General features: G+C 38.2%; 3 protein-coding genes and 1 long non-coding RNA gene across 5 annotated transcripts in view; 1 reads left to right on the top strand and 3 right to left on the bottom strand.

Moving 5' to 3' along the window:
- The window catches only part of LOC113663000 (Fc receptor-like protein 5), a 161,442-nt gene extending 153,495 nt beyond the window's left edge, over nt 1-7,947 (bottom strand). The window contains exons 1-4 of one of the 2 annotated variants that reach the window (XM_047818860.1): nt 7,845-7,947; nt 6,455-6,490; nt 6,064-6,315; nt 5,661-5,933 (exon numbers count right to left, since the gene is read on the bottom strand). In XM_047818860.1, coding sequence (XP_047674816.1) covers nt 5,661-5,933; nt 6,064-6,315; nt 6,455-6,490; nt 7,845-7,875 — 592 coding nt within the window. In that variant the 5' untranslated portion in view covers nt 7,876-7,947. The remainder of the gene's footprint in view (nt 1-5,660; nt 5,934-6,063; nt 6,316-6,454; nt 6,491-7,844) is intronic. The other variant, XM_047818867.1, reaches the window with a different exon arrangement.
- LOC113636490 (Fc receptor-like protein 5) overlaps nt 1-14,674 on the bottom strand; it is a 45,861-nt gene that overhangs the window by 4,429 nt on the left and 26,758 nt on the right. Inside the window, exons 5-8 of the mRNA XM_047818906.1 lie at nt 3,006-3,278; nt 2,238-2,510; nt 1,844-2,155; nt 65-331 (exon numbers count right to left, since the gene is read on the bottom strand). Coding sequence (XP_047674862.1) covers nt 65-331; nt 1,844-2,155; nt 2,238-2,510; nt 3,006-3,278 — 1,125 coding nt within the window. The remainder of the gene's footprint in view (nt 1-64; nt 332-1,843; nt 2,156-2,237; nt 2,511-3,005; nt 3,279-14,674) is intronic.
- LOC125145559 (Fc receptor-like protein 2) overlaps nt 1-14,674 on the bottom strand; it is a 91,364-nt gene that overhangs the window by 69,759 nt on the left and 6,931 nt on the right. The gene's annotated exons all lie outside the window — the stretch shown is intronic.
- On the top strand, nt 357-1,167 carry LOC125145594. The gene is made up of 2 exons (XR_007143995.1): nt 357-676; nt 1,100-1,167. It is a non-coding gene; the product is annotated as an uncharacterized LOC125145594 (long non-coding RNA).

Here is a 14,674-nt window from a genome sequence, read left to right as displayed (position 1 = left end):
TAGAGTTTTATCTCTAGTCCTGTATATTGTAAATCTGTTATAGATGAGAACATTGAAGACTCACAGTGCACTGTGATGTTTACAGGATTACTGCCTCCTCCAGATACAGACTGACACCAATAAACACCAGTGTGTGATGTATAGAGGTAGCTGATGTTACATGTAGATCCTGATACTGATGAACAATCAACAAATGTCTCAGTGTAACTGTATCCTCTCACTGTCCATCCAGTAGAGTCACTCTGGTCCTCACAGCTCAGTGAGAGAGAGTCAGGAGTAAAGTGTTGAGTTCTGTTCGGTCTGATGATCAGAGACACTGGAGGAGATTCACCTGAAATACACAAATAATTAAATTTCATTATAAAATCATTAGGATTCAAATATTTAATGATTTTATTATAATGCTCCTTTACATGTGCAGAATATTAATATGTGCATCATTAAAATTTACCCAGGACTAAATGTTTAATTTCTTTAAAAATTATTCAGTCAGTGTTGTGAATTCTCTTCTTTTTGGCGCAAGTCGCGCATGCGCAGCATCTCGAGCGCGGCTTCTCAGACACGGGCGCACTGAGCGTAGACATCGGCGCACAAATTGCGCAGTCGAGGCGCAGTGGTACTCTCAATGCATTACAGGTGATGCCATGTTAGAGCGCAGGAAAAAGTTAGTGAAGCTGTAAGTGTGCTCCACTGTTCCTCTATAATCGTAGAGATTGTTAAAGAAGACTACAGGAAGTTAAATATATATATTCTGTATTTGAACTGTTTTGATGCACCTGTTATATAGCCGGGTTAGCCGCTAGCATAGCTGCTCATTAGTATGGCTGCTCAGGCTAAACATGCTACTAGTTTCTTTCCATCAGTAATATTTGTACAGTGGTGTTCAGTAACTACTGTGATGGTTTATTATTGATTGTATCAAGCATCTGTTTCTTAATAATTCAGTGCCCTATGCAGTATGTGGTCTCAGTTACTTATTGAGAGTTAAGACTAATGCTTCTGTACGGTGTCTGTTGTACCAGTTGGCTAATGTTTGTGCTAGACATGTCATATTATGGTTACTATGTGTTAAGCAGTTGTTTCTTTATTTCATTCCTAGAAACTACCTCGCACACATGACCCTGTGTGTAATGTTATTCTTGCGCAATAAATGGTTAAACTCCCTGACCAGAGTTCTGTGGCGGTCAGTAACACAATCACCAGTAACAGCGGGCAATCCGCAACAGTCAGTTCACCTGCCTCACACATCCTACTAAGGAGTGTAAACATAAACAGTTATTACTGGTCACATGTGAAAAGATATTATTTCATGTTATAGAGCAGCACAGTTGAATGCTCAAATCAGAAGGTTGCGTTATGTGAAAACTATGCAGTAGATAGTAACAATTTCATATTTATTAATTCCATTGAACACATCAAATTAATCATGAAATGTTTTGTATATTTCGTTGACTTACATCAAGCACACATTCTGACTGTGGTGTACATAAGCAATGTGGTTTATGGCAACTGCAATTAATGATGGAATAAAAGCTAAAGCTTGTCAGTTTTATGTTAAGCTCTGAGAGATGTGTTCATGCACTCTATAAAATAGCAGTCATTACCTTACAGATCTGGTGTGAATTTTTACAGTTTCTTACCTACTTCTCAGACCATAAGGAGTAATATGGTCTACATGCTACAACTTCTACAGACCAGGCTGCTTTATAAAAATAATGTAGCCCTAAACCACCTCTAGATGTGTTTATTTTACTCTTTATTTAATAAAATCTCTATTTATGCATTAATTCTTTCATTTACACTTATTTATTTAAAGTAAACAAGAAAAGTTTTATTTCCTCACCAGTGATCCACAGTGTCTGTGTTTTGCTGTTCTGTGTGTGAAAGAATCCTCTCTCAGCTCTGCACATATAAAGTCCTGTGTGATTCAGAGTAACAGGACTGAGAGTGTAGGAGCCTCCAGATCCTCTGCTGCTGTCTGAGAGGAGCGATGTTCTGGAGCTGAGGGAACCGTGTCTGTCTGTGTAGAGAACATCTTTGTACCAGCTGAATGTCCAGCCTGTAGAGGAGTGTTTAACATCACAGCTTAGAGTCACTGAATCTCCTTCAGTCAGCCAGATCAGTGGAGACACAGTCATTACTGTCTCTGCTACATCTAATGGATAACAAACATGGAACAAAATCATACAGAGTTTATATATAATTAATGACAAGATAAAACAAACTCACACACTCACCTGATACAGTGAGAGTAACAGCATCACTGATGTCTGAGCTCTGATAGTCACTGCGTCTCCTCCCACTACAGGTGTATTTACCACTGTTTTCATTTCTAACTGATCTGAGGCTGAGCTCGTGAGTTATGTGGTCTTGGTAGATTTGGTCATCTTTATACCAGCTGTATGTCCACTCAGTGTCTCCTCCTCCCTGTATTTCACACCTGAGAGTCACAGTCTCTCTTCTGAACACATGTTTGTCAGGCTTTATGGTCACCACAGCTTTAGGACTCTCTGCAGAAACATAATCTTATTATTAACACCTTAAAATAAACACTGCAATAAATACAGATCTGGTTCTACTGACATTAGTCAAATCATTAGTGATGGTTTAGTGTATATGGAATAATATTACCTAAAGTTCATTAAGAAGTGTACTGTAAGTCTTAGCAACGTGTTGTTGTACACATTTTGTTATAGGTATTTATTCTATTTATTTTTCATTACTGAGCCACAATAAGAACATTTTAGATTTCCAAAATGTTTCCAAAAATACACATAGAAAAAGTATTAGCTCATGTAATAAACCTTTTCAGACTTTTAAATATAATTAAGCTGCTGGGTTTTGATTTACTAGTCACTTTCCTTAAAAAACTTCACAGTTTAACACCAAATATTGACTCTATTATTGTTACTATAGCAACTATTTAAACATTTATTATCATTTTTTTAAATGCATTTTTATTTGAATTTTATTTGACTTTTACACAGGTCTAATTTGTTACTCACCAGTAACATTTACCCAGAGTACATCACTGTAGTCTGTGTAGTAGACTGGGTTTCCTCTTCCAGCTCTACATCTGTACTGACCTCCATCAGAGACTCTAACAGGACTGATGAAGTACTGGTGTGTTTCAGTCTCAGTCTCAGAGCTCTGTGTGGGTTTGATCCAGTAAAACTTCCATCCAGCAGACTGTGGTGTCAGTGTACAGGACAGAGTTACTAAGTTTCCTGTCAGTGCAGCTCCTTTAAGGTCTGATGTGAGTTCAGGTTTAGGTTTATCTGTAGTTGGAGGTGAAACACACAGTTCATGTGCTGCTCTCAGAGTGTTTATCACACTAATCAATACTACAGACAGAGACATGCTGTTATTAATACACTGTAAAAACACTCACTATGACTATGGGAAAAAATCCAACAGTATCTGGCTCTGTGTAATTTATATAAGATAACACAAACTCACACACTCACCTGATACAGTGAGAGTAACAGCATCACTGATCTCTGAGCTCTGATAGTCACTGTGTCTCCTCCCTCTGCAGGTGTATTTACCACTGTGTTCATTTATAACTGAGCTGAGGCTGAACTCCTGGTTTTTGTGGTCTTGGTATAAAGTGTTTTTATACCAGCTGTATGTCCACTCAGTGTCTCCTCCTCCCTGTATTTCACACCTGAGAGTCACAGTCTCTCCTCTGAACACATGTGTGTCAGGCCTTATGGTCACCACAGCTTTAGGACTCTCTGCAGAAACATAATCTTATTATTAACACCTCAAAATAAACACTGTAATAAATACAGTTCTGATTCCACAGACATTAGTCTGTGATTAGTCACATAATTAGTGATGGTGTAGTGTATATGGGATAGTATTACCTAAAGTTCATTAAGTGTACTGTATTATAGGATTGAGTATTTTATACAAATGTTGTTAAAGATTTTTATTCTATGAATTTTCCATTATTAAGCCACAATAAGAACATTTTAGGTTTCCAAATATTAGCTAAAACATGTAGACAAAAGTATCATATCATGTAATAAACCACTTTTTAGACAAATGTAATAACACTTCTGGGATTTGACTTACAGTACCAGTCACTTTCCCTATAAAACTTCACGGAGTCGTCACACCAAATATTGACTTTATTATTGTTAACATTATTGTGTGTTTTTTATTTATTGTCATTATTTTTAATTCATTTTTAAGTTATATCTTTGAATGTACCTAAGACTATTACACATGTCTGTGTATATTTTATAAACAATCATTGTTACTCACCAGTAACATTTACCCAGAGTACATCACTGTAGTCTGTGTAGTAGACTGGGTTTCCTCTTCCAGCTCTGCACCTGTACTGACCTCCATCAGAGACTCTAACTGATCTGATGATGTACTGGTGTGTTTCAGTCCCAGTCTCAATGCTCTGTGTGGGTTTGTACCAGTAAAACTTCCATCCAGCAGACTGTGGTGTCAGTGTACAGGACAGAATCACTAAGTTTCCTGTCAGTGCAGCTCCTTTACGGTGTGATGTGAGATCAGGTTTAGGTTTATCTGTAGTTGGAGGTGAAACACACAGTTCATGTGCTGCTCTCAGAATGTTTATCACACTAATCAATACTACACTACTACAGACAGAGACATGATGTTATTAATACAATGTAAAAACACTCACTATGACTAAATATTCCATTAAAAAACTGTCAAAATGTTTTGTAGTAAATGCTGTGAAAAGAAAAAAATTGTTTCAGCTCTTCTCTAAAACTTTTTAAAAGACAAAGACAGTCCAATTGAACAAAACCGGCTTAAAAATATATTATTTCATTTTACAAGAGGAAAAAACAATAACTGGGTCTGTGTAAAAATATAATCATCCCTTAATTACTCAATTAGTAACTCAGTTAACCAAATTTTATTTTGAGTTTCTGTTCAATAGGCTAGACGCACCCAGGCTTGATTACTGCCAGCCTGTGTTGTATATAATCATCACTTAAACAGAATCTTTCCCACAGTGTGCTGTAGATTAATTATAAGCTTTTCACAGTCTCTCCTCTGAACACATGTGTGTCAGGCTTTATGGTCACCACAGCTTTAGGTCCCTCTGCAGAAACATAATATTATTAACACCTCAAAATAAACACTGCAATAAATACAGATCTGTTTCTACTGACATTAGTCTATGATTAGTCAAATCATTAGTGATGGTTTAGTGTATATGGAATAATATTACCTAAAGTTCATTAAGAAGTGTACTGTAAGTCTGGAGCATCGTGTTGTTGTACACATTTTGTTATAGATATTTATTCTATTTATTTTCCATTAGTGAGCCACAATAAGAACATTTTAGGTTTCCAAAATGTTTCCAAAAATACACATAGACGAAAGTATCAGTATCAGCAGTAAATCCTCTAAATGTGCATCGATGACTGGACCAGGACGTCACTAAAGACCTAGGACTAATATCTAAGGGGGTTCTGAGCTCACTCTGTTCAAATAAGATCAGCATTCTTGATTCTACCTTTAGAAAGAGACTGTGCAAAAATGATCCATAAGAGCTTTGAAAAGTGAAGCTTTGAAGCTGTGAAGCTGATGTGATGCTATAGTTAATATATACTAGTGTGAAGAAGACACACACACACACACACACACACACACACACACACACACACCTGACACAGTGAGTGTAACAGCAGGGCTGGTCTCTGATGTTTGTGAGTCACTTTTTGTCTGTCCTCTGCAGGAGAATTTACCGCTGAATGCAGGGAATGAATAATACTTGTACCCAACAGGGGCAGAAAGTAGGACACCATCTTTATACCAGTTGTACATCCACTCCACATCTAATGTTTCTTCATGTCCTCGTATTTCACATGTTAACGTGACCTCCTGTCCACTGAATATCTCTCCATCAGGCTGCAGAGTCACAACAGCTTTTGGTCTTTCTGTGCAGTTACATAAAATACATCAGATCAGTCAAACACACACTTCTCTGAATATCTGATATTGAATCAGTGTGTTTTGTAATGATTATGTATGAGTGCATGTTACAGGAGTGTAAGATCAGACATGTACCTATCACTGAGAGAGTCACTTCATCACTCCATGCTGTTGACTGTCCATTCTTAAGCCCATAACAACTGTATCTGTGACTCTGATCTACTTTTCTAGTGTAGTCCCTTTCAGCAGAGCTGTGAAGATGAACACCATCTTTGTACCAGCTATATGGTCCACTACCTCCCGAAATTATACATGAGAGTGTAACAATCTCTCCTCTGAATATATGTGGTGCGTTTGGCTGCACATACAGAACTGGTTTATTCTCTGCTGGAAAAGTCAAAACACAAACAGACTGTCAATGTAAATATTATAAACTCTGTATAACAATGTACAAACACAATCTTTTACACTTTAATACAAATCCATCATGTACACAACATAAGCAATAAAAATATACAGAAATCACCTTGAGCTTGTCCAACATGGAAAAATGAAATAAGCACTAAAATGGGAGGAGAAACAGAGAATATGTAATGCTGAATTTTTATTTCTTTAAGTAGACAAATGAGAACAATGTCATGTCTGTATGTCCGTAAATAAAAAAGAAAATCAATATTTTTACTTTCACTTATGCAGCAACAATATAAACAATATATTTACCTGTTCCAATAATATATAATGTTTAGAAAAGTTATTTTCACACAGCTCACTTCACAGCTCATTACTGTCTCCTGTATAATTAAATCCACTTCTGTTAATCTGAAGCTGAACTGCGTCACTTCCTTCTCTTTGTCTCACATTACAAAGTTGCTCATGTGCACTAACACTACAGTGCAATACATACAGCCTTCAGGATAATGGATCATATAAGAAGAACAACTCGATCTCAGTAGCACATACAGTATAACAAAAACATTCATCTCAGGACTGTGCAAAGTGCAAAATGTCTCCAACAGAAACATCTGTGAAAAAGACTGCAGCGTGTTTCAGGAGAAATACAGAGTTAGTAACAGACCAGTTAAAGAAGCTAATTGCAGCTCTAATGAAGAAGAAGCAGTCGATTTTTACTCATTGAATCTATTTTATATAAAAATTCAAATACTACAAATTATTAATCACACATCTATTGCAGTCACTATACTGTATTGTTAATGATTAGGGGTTGATGCAGTGGAGCAGCCACTTTATTGTGGGATAAAGACACAAACAACACTAAAGTGACATTAAATCGCAGCACATTTACTGAGAACATTAGCTAAAACACAACAGTTTATACACTCATCTATTTATTCAGACTATCCTACATCCTACACAAACACATCTCACTGTCCATGTAAGTGACAAAAGTGACATGACATACGGCTAAGTACGGTGACCCATACTCAGAATTCGTTCTCTGCAATTGACCCATCCAAGGTGCACACACACACACAGCAGTGAACACACACCCGGAGCAGTGGGCAGCCATTTATGCTGCGGCGCCTGGGGAGCAGTTGGGGGGTTCAGGGCCTTGCTCAAGGGCACCTCAGTCGTGGCCGGCCCGAGACTCAAACCCACAACCCCAGGATTACGAGTCAGACTCTCTAACCATTAGGCCACGACTTGCCCCAAGAAATACATCTAATTAATACTATACTACATAGAAATCAATCCAAAATCAAACAAAAAACAGCCAAATTATACAAACAAATAAACAAACAATCAAAAAAGTTATCACACTGTCTCAAGTCAACTAGCTCACATAACTTTGTCCAAATCACATAACCTCTTCACACAGGATATCACTCATCATGTGAACAATTTTTAACCCACTTCTCACTCTAATGAAGACTCACACAAAAAACATTTTAACTCACAGATCATCATACGGAGTGTCCACAGCTCCATTCTGTCAGACTGATAAATAACTGACAGATCAGTGGTTTGTCTTAAAGCCTCTACACTTCCTGTTTTCTTACACAAAAATAGAAGCTGATAAAGATTTCCGTTGTCATGCAAGTTGGTGTGATATTTTTAAGTAAACTCCACTTCCATACCACCAAAAGTTCTAGCAACAAATACAACAATTTGCAGATCATATTTAACTGAACAATCTTGTAAACTTCCTCTGCTACCTCACTCAGGTTCATAAATACTTTCAGATCATAAATCATCATTAGCTGCAGGACTACCAAGCAGAAGGGTGTGAGTTTGATTCCCACGTCCATCTAACTGCCACTGCTGGGCCCCTGAGTAACGCCCTTAACCCTCAGTTGTATAAAAATGAGATAAATTGTAAGTCGCTCTGGATAAGAACGTCTGCTTCTGCTAGTCACATAATGGGGTAGTGAAAAGCATTTTCATTCATTAATGAAGGAGGACATTCTTACAAACACACTAAACCTACACACAAAGCAGATATTTAAGTTAATTATCTTAATTATTTTGCTGCCCTTTGTACAGTGTAGATTTGTACAGTGTGTAAGTACAAGTGTATGTTTGATATTCAGGTTAATTCTTTGCTGCAGAGACCATGATTATTATAAATAGCCTAGTGGTTATGACTCACTAATGCTGACTGGTTAATGCTCTTTGTTTCTATGAAAGACCAACAGAAACTAACCACAACAGCAAAAAGGACATGCACACACATTTTATATCCAGCTTTGTGACCAGAATGAGATATGATGCTACTGACAGAAATAGACAGTGTACCATGTTTAATTAATATTACAAACTTGTACAAACTAGATAATAACTTTCCCAACAAACTTAGCACAAGTCATCCGCTAACACAAAACCCAGTATTATCTGTATTCTAGACAAGCACATATGTTGATTTCCCAATCTGTAAAGTTACATGTAAAAGTGATGTTTTTCTGAATATGTTTTGAATTTTATTTTTATTCTTTACATGTGCACTGGATGGTAACATCAATAGAGCTAAAATCGTTCTGACTTTTTTCAATGTGTTTGTACGATGACTGTACGACTCTCTACAGAGTTCTATAGTTATGTGATGCTCCTGTACCAGATGATGCAGTGAGTCATTATGCTCTCTATGGTACAGGGGTAAAATTATTTCATGATGCTGAGGGAGGGTGTGTCCTGTTTCAGCTTCTGTCTGTATGCAGGTAGGAACAGGATGGGAGAGTGAACTGATTTGGGAGGGATTTGTAGGCATTCTGAAGATTCCAAAACACAATTCCCATGTGCGTTGCATATGATGTAACGTGTTGAAGATATTTTGGTGTTACTGAGTTTGGCTTAGTTGAAGTCTCTGGTAACGATGAACACAGCCTCAGGGTACACAGTGTCCTACTTGGATATGTTGCCAGTGTTTTGAGTTCCTGGTCTGTCAATTTAAGGAGGAAACTTCACAGCTGTAATAATAACTACTATGAATTCCCGCGGTAGACAACATAGAAGCATGAAGTCAGGAGAGCAGAAGGACTTGTCATAGTGTATGATCTTTTGACCAAACCTGAGTTGTTGGCTACAAAACACACACCCTCTCTCTGCCTTTCTCCAGAGAGAGAAAACCCTTATTTCACATTGGGGCCTTTGAGTGATATTGTGTTCATTTTAACACTAAATTTAATTTGTTATTTGAAGGTCATTGTAGAGAGGAAATGAGAGAGACTTTCTACTCTTGATTCACCTCACAGCCTCCTTTCTATTCTTTCCTATTTCTTGCTCTATAATATTCACCGCGTCTCCCCTTCTTTCCCTCTCATTTCCTCATTCATCAGCTCCTCAAAATACTCCTTCCAACTTCTGTGCACACTCTTCTTGCATGTTAGCACCTTTCAATCTATATCTTTAATCACCCTTATTTGTTGCACGTCCTTCCCTCTCTATCTCTCTGTTTTGCTAATCTGTACAAGTTCTTCGCACCTTCCCTTGTGCTTTCAAGACCTAGCATACAACTCGTATATGCTTTCTGTTTGAATCCCTCACAACATTCTTCCTTTTTCACCTTCCATCACTTGGTCTTCTTTTCTATCTATCCTCTCCTCTTCCTCCTGACAAACAGAGACATCCTACACATCACCATCCGATTCTGTCTGGCTACAATCTCTCCTACCACCAACTCCAACTTCCACTCTAATATAATATGTAAGTCTATGTTCCCCTGTCTTCTGGATATAAGTGTTGACTACAGCCATTTCCATCTGCTTAGCAAGGTCCACCACCATCTGTCCTTCTAGGTTCCTTTCCTTAACACCAAACCTACCCATCACCTATGTTCCCCTCACCAACATACCCGTTGAAGCCTGCTCCAATCACTACTCTCTCCATTCTGGGAATACTTTCCATCAGCTAATCTAACTCACTCCAGAATCTCTCCTCTTCTAACTCACACTTATTTGTGGAGCATAAACACTGACGACATTCAACATCACCCCTTCAATTTCTAACTTTAAACTGATTACCCAGTCTGACACTCATTTTACCTCTAAAACATTCCTCGCAAACTCATCCTTCAGAATCACCTTTACCCAATTTCTCTTCCTATCCACACCATAATAAAATGTTTGTATCTTCCTCCTATCCCAGTTCGGTCTCCTGCAAACACAGTATATCTACCTTCCTTATCTCCATCATGTCCGCCAGTTCTCCCTTCTCCCTCCTCTCTTTCTGAAGTGACGTGACATACGGCTAAGTACAGTGACCCGTACTCAGAATTTGTTCTCCGCGTTTAACACATCCAAAATGCACACACAGCACTGAACACACACACACCGTGAACACACACCCGGAGCAGTGGGCAGCCATTTATGCTGCGGCACCTGGGGAGCATTTGGGGGTTTGGTGCCTTGCTCAAGGGCACCACAGTCATGGCCGGCCCGAGACTCGAACACACAGCCTTCAGGTCAGACTCTCTAACCATTAGGCCACGACTGACCCAACAGTAGCCCAATTTCCGCTGGCACCCTATACTGTAGGTCGACAGTGCGGTTGTTGTTAACCTGGGCCTTAACCAATCCTGTATTGAATACATAATGTGGCAGTTAATAAGGTGATTTTGATTTTCAGTACTCAGCAATAACAAATAAACAGTGTGCAGTGAGCAGTAGTTAGGTACATGCACCGTCTTAGAGATTTCAGTCAGACTTTAGCTCCTCAAAACCTTTAACTACAAATATCATATTTTAAATACAGCATTTATTATATTGTTTGTTAATCATAATCCATACACGGTATAAGAATGAAGTGCAACCATGCTGCTGATGACTGTGTGTGTGTGTGTGTGTGTGTGTGTGTGTGTGTGTGTGTGTGTGTGTGTGTGTGTGTGTGTGTGTGTGTGTGTCTGTGTGGTAAATTAGTGGAGGTTGTGGGTTTGATTTCAGGTCCACCAAGCTGCCACTGTTTTGCCCCTAACTGTGGCTTTTAACCCTCAATTGCTCAGTTATATAAAAAAAAAAATAGATAATGTAAGTTGCTCTGGAGGGGGGCACCGTGGCTTAGTGGTTAGCACGTTCGCCTCACACCTCCAGGGTCAGGGTTTGATTCTCACCTCTGCCTTGTGTGTGGAGTTTGCATGTTCTCCCTGTGCCTCGGGGGTTTCCTCCAGGTACTCCGGTTTCCTCCCCCGGTCCAAAGACATGCATGGTAGGTTGATTGGCATCTCTGGAAAATTGTCCATAGTGTGTGATTGCGTGAGTGAATGAGAGTGTGTGTGTGTGTGTGCCCTGCGATGGGTTGGCACTCTGTCCAGGGTGTATCCTACCTTGATGCCCGATGATGCCTGAGGTAGACACAGGCTCCCCGTGACCCGAGAAGTTCAGATAAGTGGTAGAAAATGAATGAATGAATGAAGTTGCTCTGGATATACTGTAAGGGTGTCTGTGAAAAGCTGGAAGTGTCTATGATTGTGTCCTGTGTTTTTCTTCTCCCCAACTTTTAGCCTGTAGGAAACGTGAATTAATGTTATGTTAATTTATGGAAATAATACATTTTAATAGTTAGCCGTATTCATTTAGAAAATTGAAAATGTACTGTATTTATTTTCCTGTATAAAAGTTTGACATCAAATAATAAAGAAAAAAAAAACTTTGACACTTTTTCATTGTAACTTTGAACAAATGTTTTAAACTCATGGTATCTTAAGTATGTAACCTAGTGAACCAGCATTGATGTATTCAATGTTAGAGATTTAAGCACTTATGTACGTCGCTCTGGATAAGGGCGTCTGCCAAATGCTCTAAATGTAAATAATAAAGCATTTAGCCTCTGCATGTCTAAATATGAGTTGTACATGTGTGAAACACTCTCTCACTCTTATTGTCTACCGCTTATCCGAACCACTCGGGTCACGGGGAGCCTGTGCCTATCTCAGGCGTCATTGGGCATCAAGGCAGGATACACCCTGGACGGAGTGCCAACCCATCGCAGGGCACACACACACACTCTCATTCACTCACACACTACAGACAATTTTCCAGAGATGCCAATCAACCTACCATGCACCATAAAGTGGACTAAACATAAAAACTGGTACTAAACCTGTATAAACAAAGCCTTCTAGCAAATCTACATATTTGAACCGACTCTCTCGAAAAACGGTTCAATTATCTGAAACTCTAATGAACAGCGACACCTTCTGGCTATATACATTGATGACACACAACGAGGAAATGTATTGTATATTTACAGTAATCTCTCTTCTTTAGAACACACCTGAGTTAGATAAGAAATGCACACTGAAAACAGTTTAAATTGCATATTATTTATTCAAAGGTAACATTGTGCAAAATCCTTTTAAAAGAAAGAAAGAAAGAAAGAAAGAAAGAAAGAAAGAAAGAAAGAAAGAAAGAAAGAAAGAAAGAAAGAAAGAAAGAAAGAAAACCAAGGAAAACTTTACTTTTTAAAGCTATATAAAAGCCTTTTGACAGACCTGATCTGCATTATAGCTAAGATACTGGTGTTGCTTATATAACTGTTTTGTAATAAATTATATACTTTATGTGGCTAGGACAAACTTACTAAGTCCTTATAGCTCTGTCTTTGTTTGATCATGTAGCACCATGATCCTGGAGAAACTTTGTCTCATTGTACTGCAACATCTATGTATGGATGAAATGACAATAAAAGCTTCTTGACTTGATATATATATTTTTTAAATGCCAAACATTTTCATTTTAAATTTCCTGGCAACTTACAGCTGAGACAAGATACAAAAGAGCAGTTAAGGGATGAACAGATGAGTTTTGCTCAAGGTGATGTGAATTAAACTCACAACATTAAGATTAATGCAAAGACTGAAGCACCGAGTCACCACTTTCAATACATTTTCTGTAAAAGAAATCTGTAAATTATTGACTATTAATAGAACTGAAAGAGGTGACTTTAATGAGACAAACTGGATGTGTTTTCTTTCCAGCACATGCTAAAAAAGTCCAGATGCCAAAAAGCTAAAAAAAAAAAAAAAAAGTCCAGATGCCTAATGTGAGAATAATTGTAATGTTGCAGACTTTCTGTACAAAGCACAATGTTCTTTTCTTACACACAATCACATACACACACACATTCTCTCTACACACTTACATTCTATATACGACTTGAGATTAAATGATCAAAAATAAAGATCAGAGATTTAATGATTTCAAATAAATAAATAATAAGGCGTAAAAAACTTTTTTTTGTTTTTACAGTGACTGAGGAAATGGAGTCCTCTCTTACTCTCTCTCTCTCCGTCTCTCTCTCTCTCTGTCTCTCTTTCTCTCTCTCTCTGTGTCTCTCCGTCTCTCTCTCTCTCTCTCTCTCTCTTACTCTATCTCTCTCTCTCTCTCTTTCTCCATCTCTCTCTCTCTCTCTGTCTCTCTCCGTCTCTCTATCTCTCGCTCTGTCTCTGTTTTTACAGTGACTGAGGAAATGGAGTCCTGTCTTACTCTCTCTCTCTCTCTCTCTCTCTCTCTCTCTCTCATACAGTACACACACACACACACACACACACACACACACACACACACACACACACACACACACACACACACACACAGATACCTTGACCTTAGCATAACCTCCTCTCCCTAGCCTCTCTGCTCTGCTACAATACGCTTTGTATGAAAGAAGTTATGAAAAACATGATACTGTTCTGGGAGGTTTCCTGATAACAGTCAAGGTATCTTCTACACACAGACACACACACACACACACACACACATTATGTCCTTCCTCTATATATTCATGTTTGACACAATAAACTTTGGAACTTCTCTTTGAAAGACTGACGCATGTGTGTTTCATTGAGATTTCCCCAAGCGCTTGTGGAGAACGGAAATGGAGCAGAGTTCAGAGCGGCTGTATTTTAGGTTATCCTGCCCAGGCGGCAGAATGGTTACCCTGGCGACAGATGATAATTCCTTACACCTAACTAGAAAACACTGACTTTGACGTTGTTGTTGTTTTTTGTGTCAAATCATTTAATCATGAACTATAATGATAAACTAACGATAAACCTCCTCACCTGTCCTCAGTGATCAGAGTTAGTTAACAATGTACATAGATGATATTTTGCCAATGGCATCTGTACAAAATTTATTAAATTTACTTAATCTATAAAATATTTTACGAACTTATATGAAGACGAATATAACTAGATAGAGATTAGAGATGAATTAAAGATATGATCTTAATATCTAGTAAATTATAATGTACATTGTATTAATAACATTCATAACCCCATGAAGAGGTGTGAAAA

The sequence above is a fragment of the Tachysurus fulvidraco genome, chromosome 1 (assembly GCF_022655615.1).
Source record: "Tachysurus fulvidraco isolate hzauxx_2018 chromosome 1, HZAU_PFXX_2.0, whole genome shotgun sequence".
NCBI classification, from domain to species: domain Eukaryota; kingdom Metazoa; phylum Chordata; class Actinopteri; order Siluriformes; family Bagridae; genus Tachysurus; species Tachysurus fulvidraco.
Note: the sequence above shows the minus strand (reverse complement) of the source record. Positions and strands in the feature narration are given on the sequence as shown.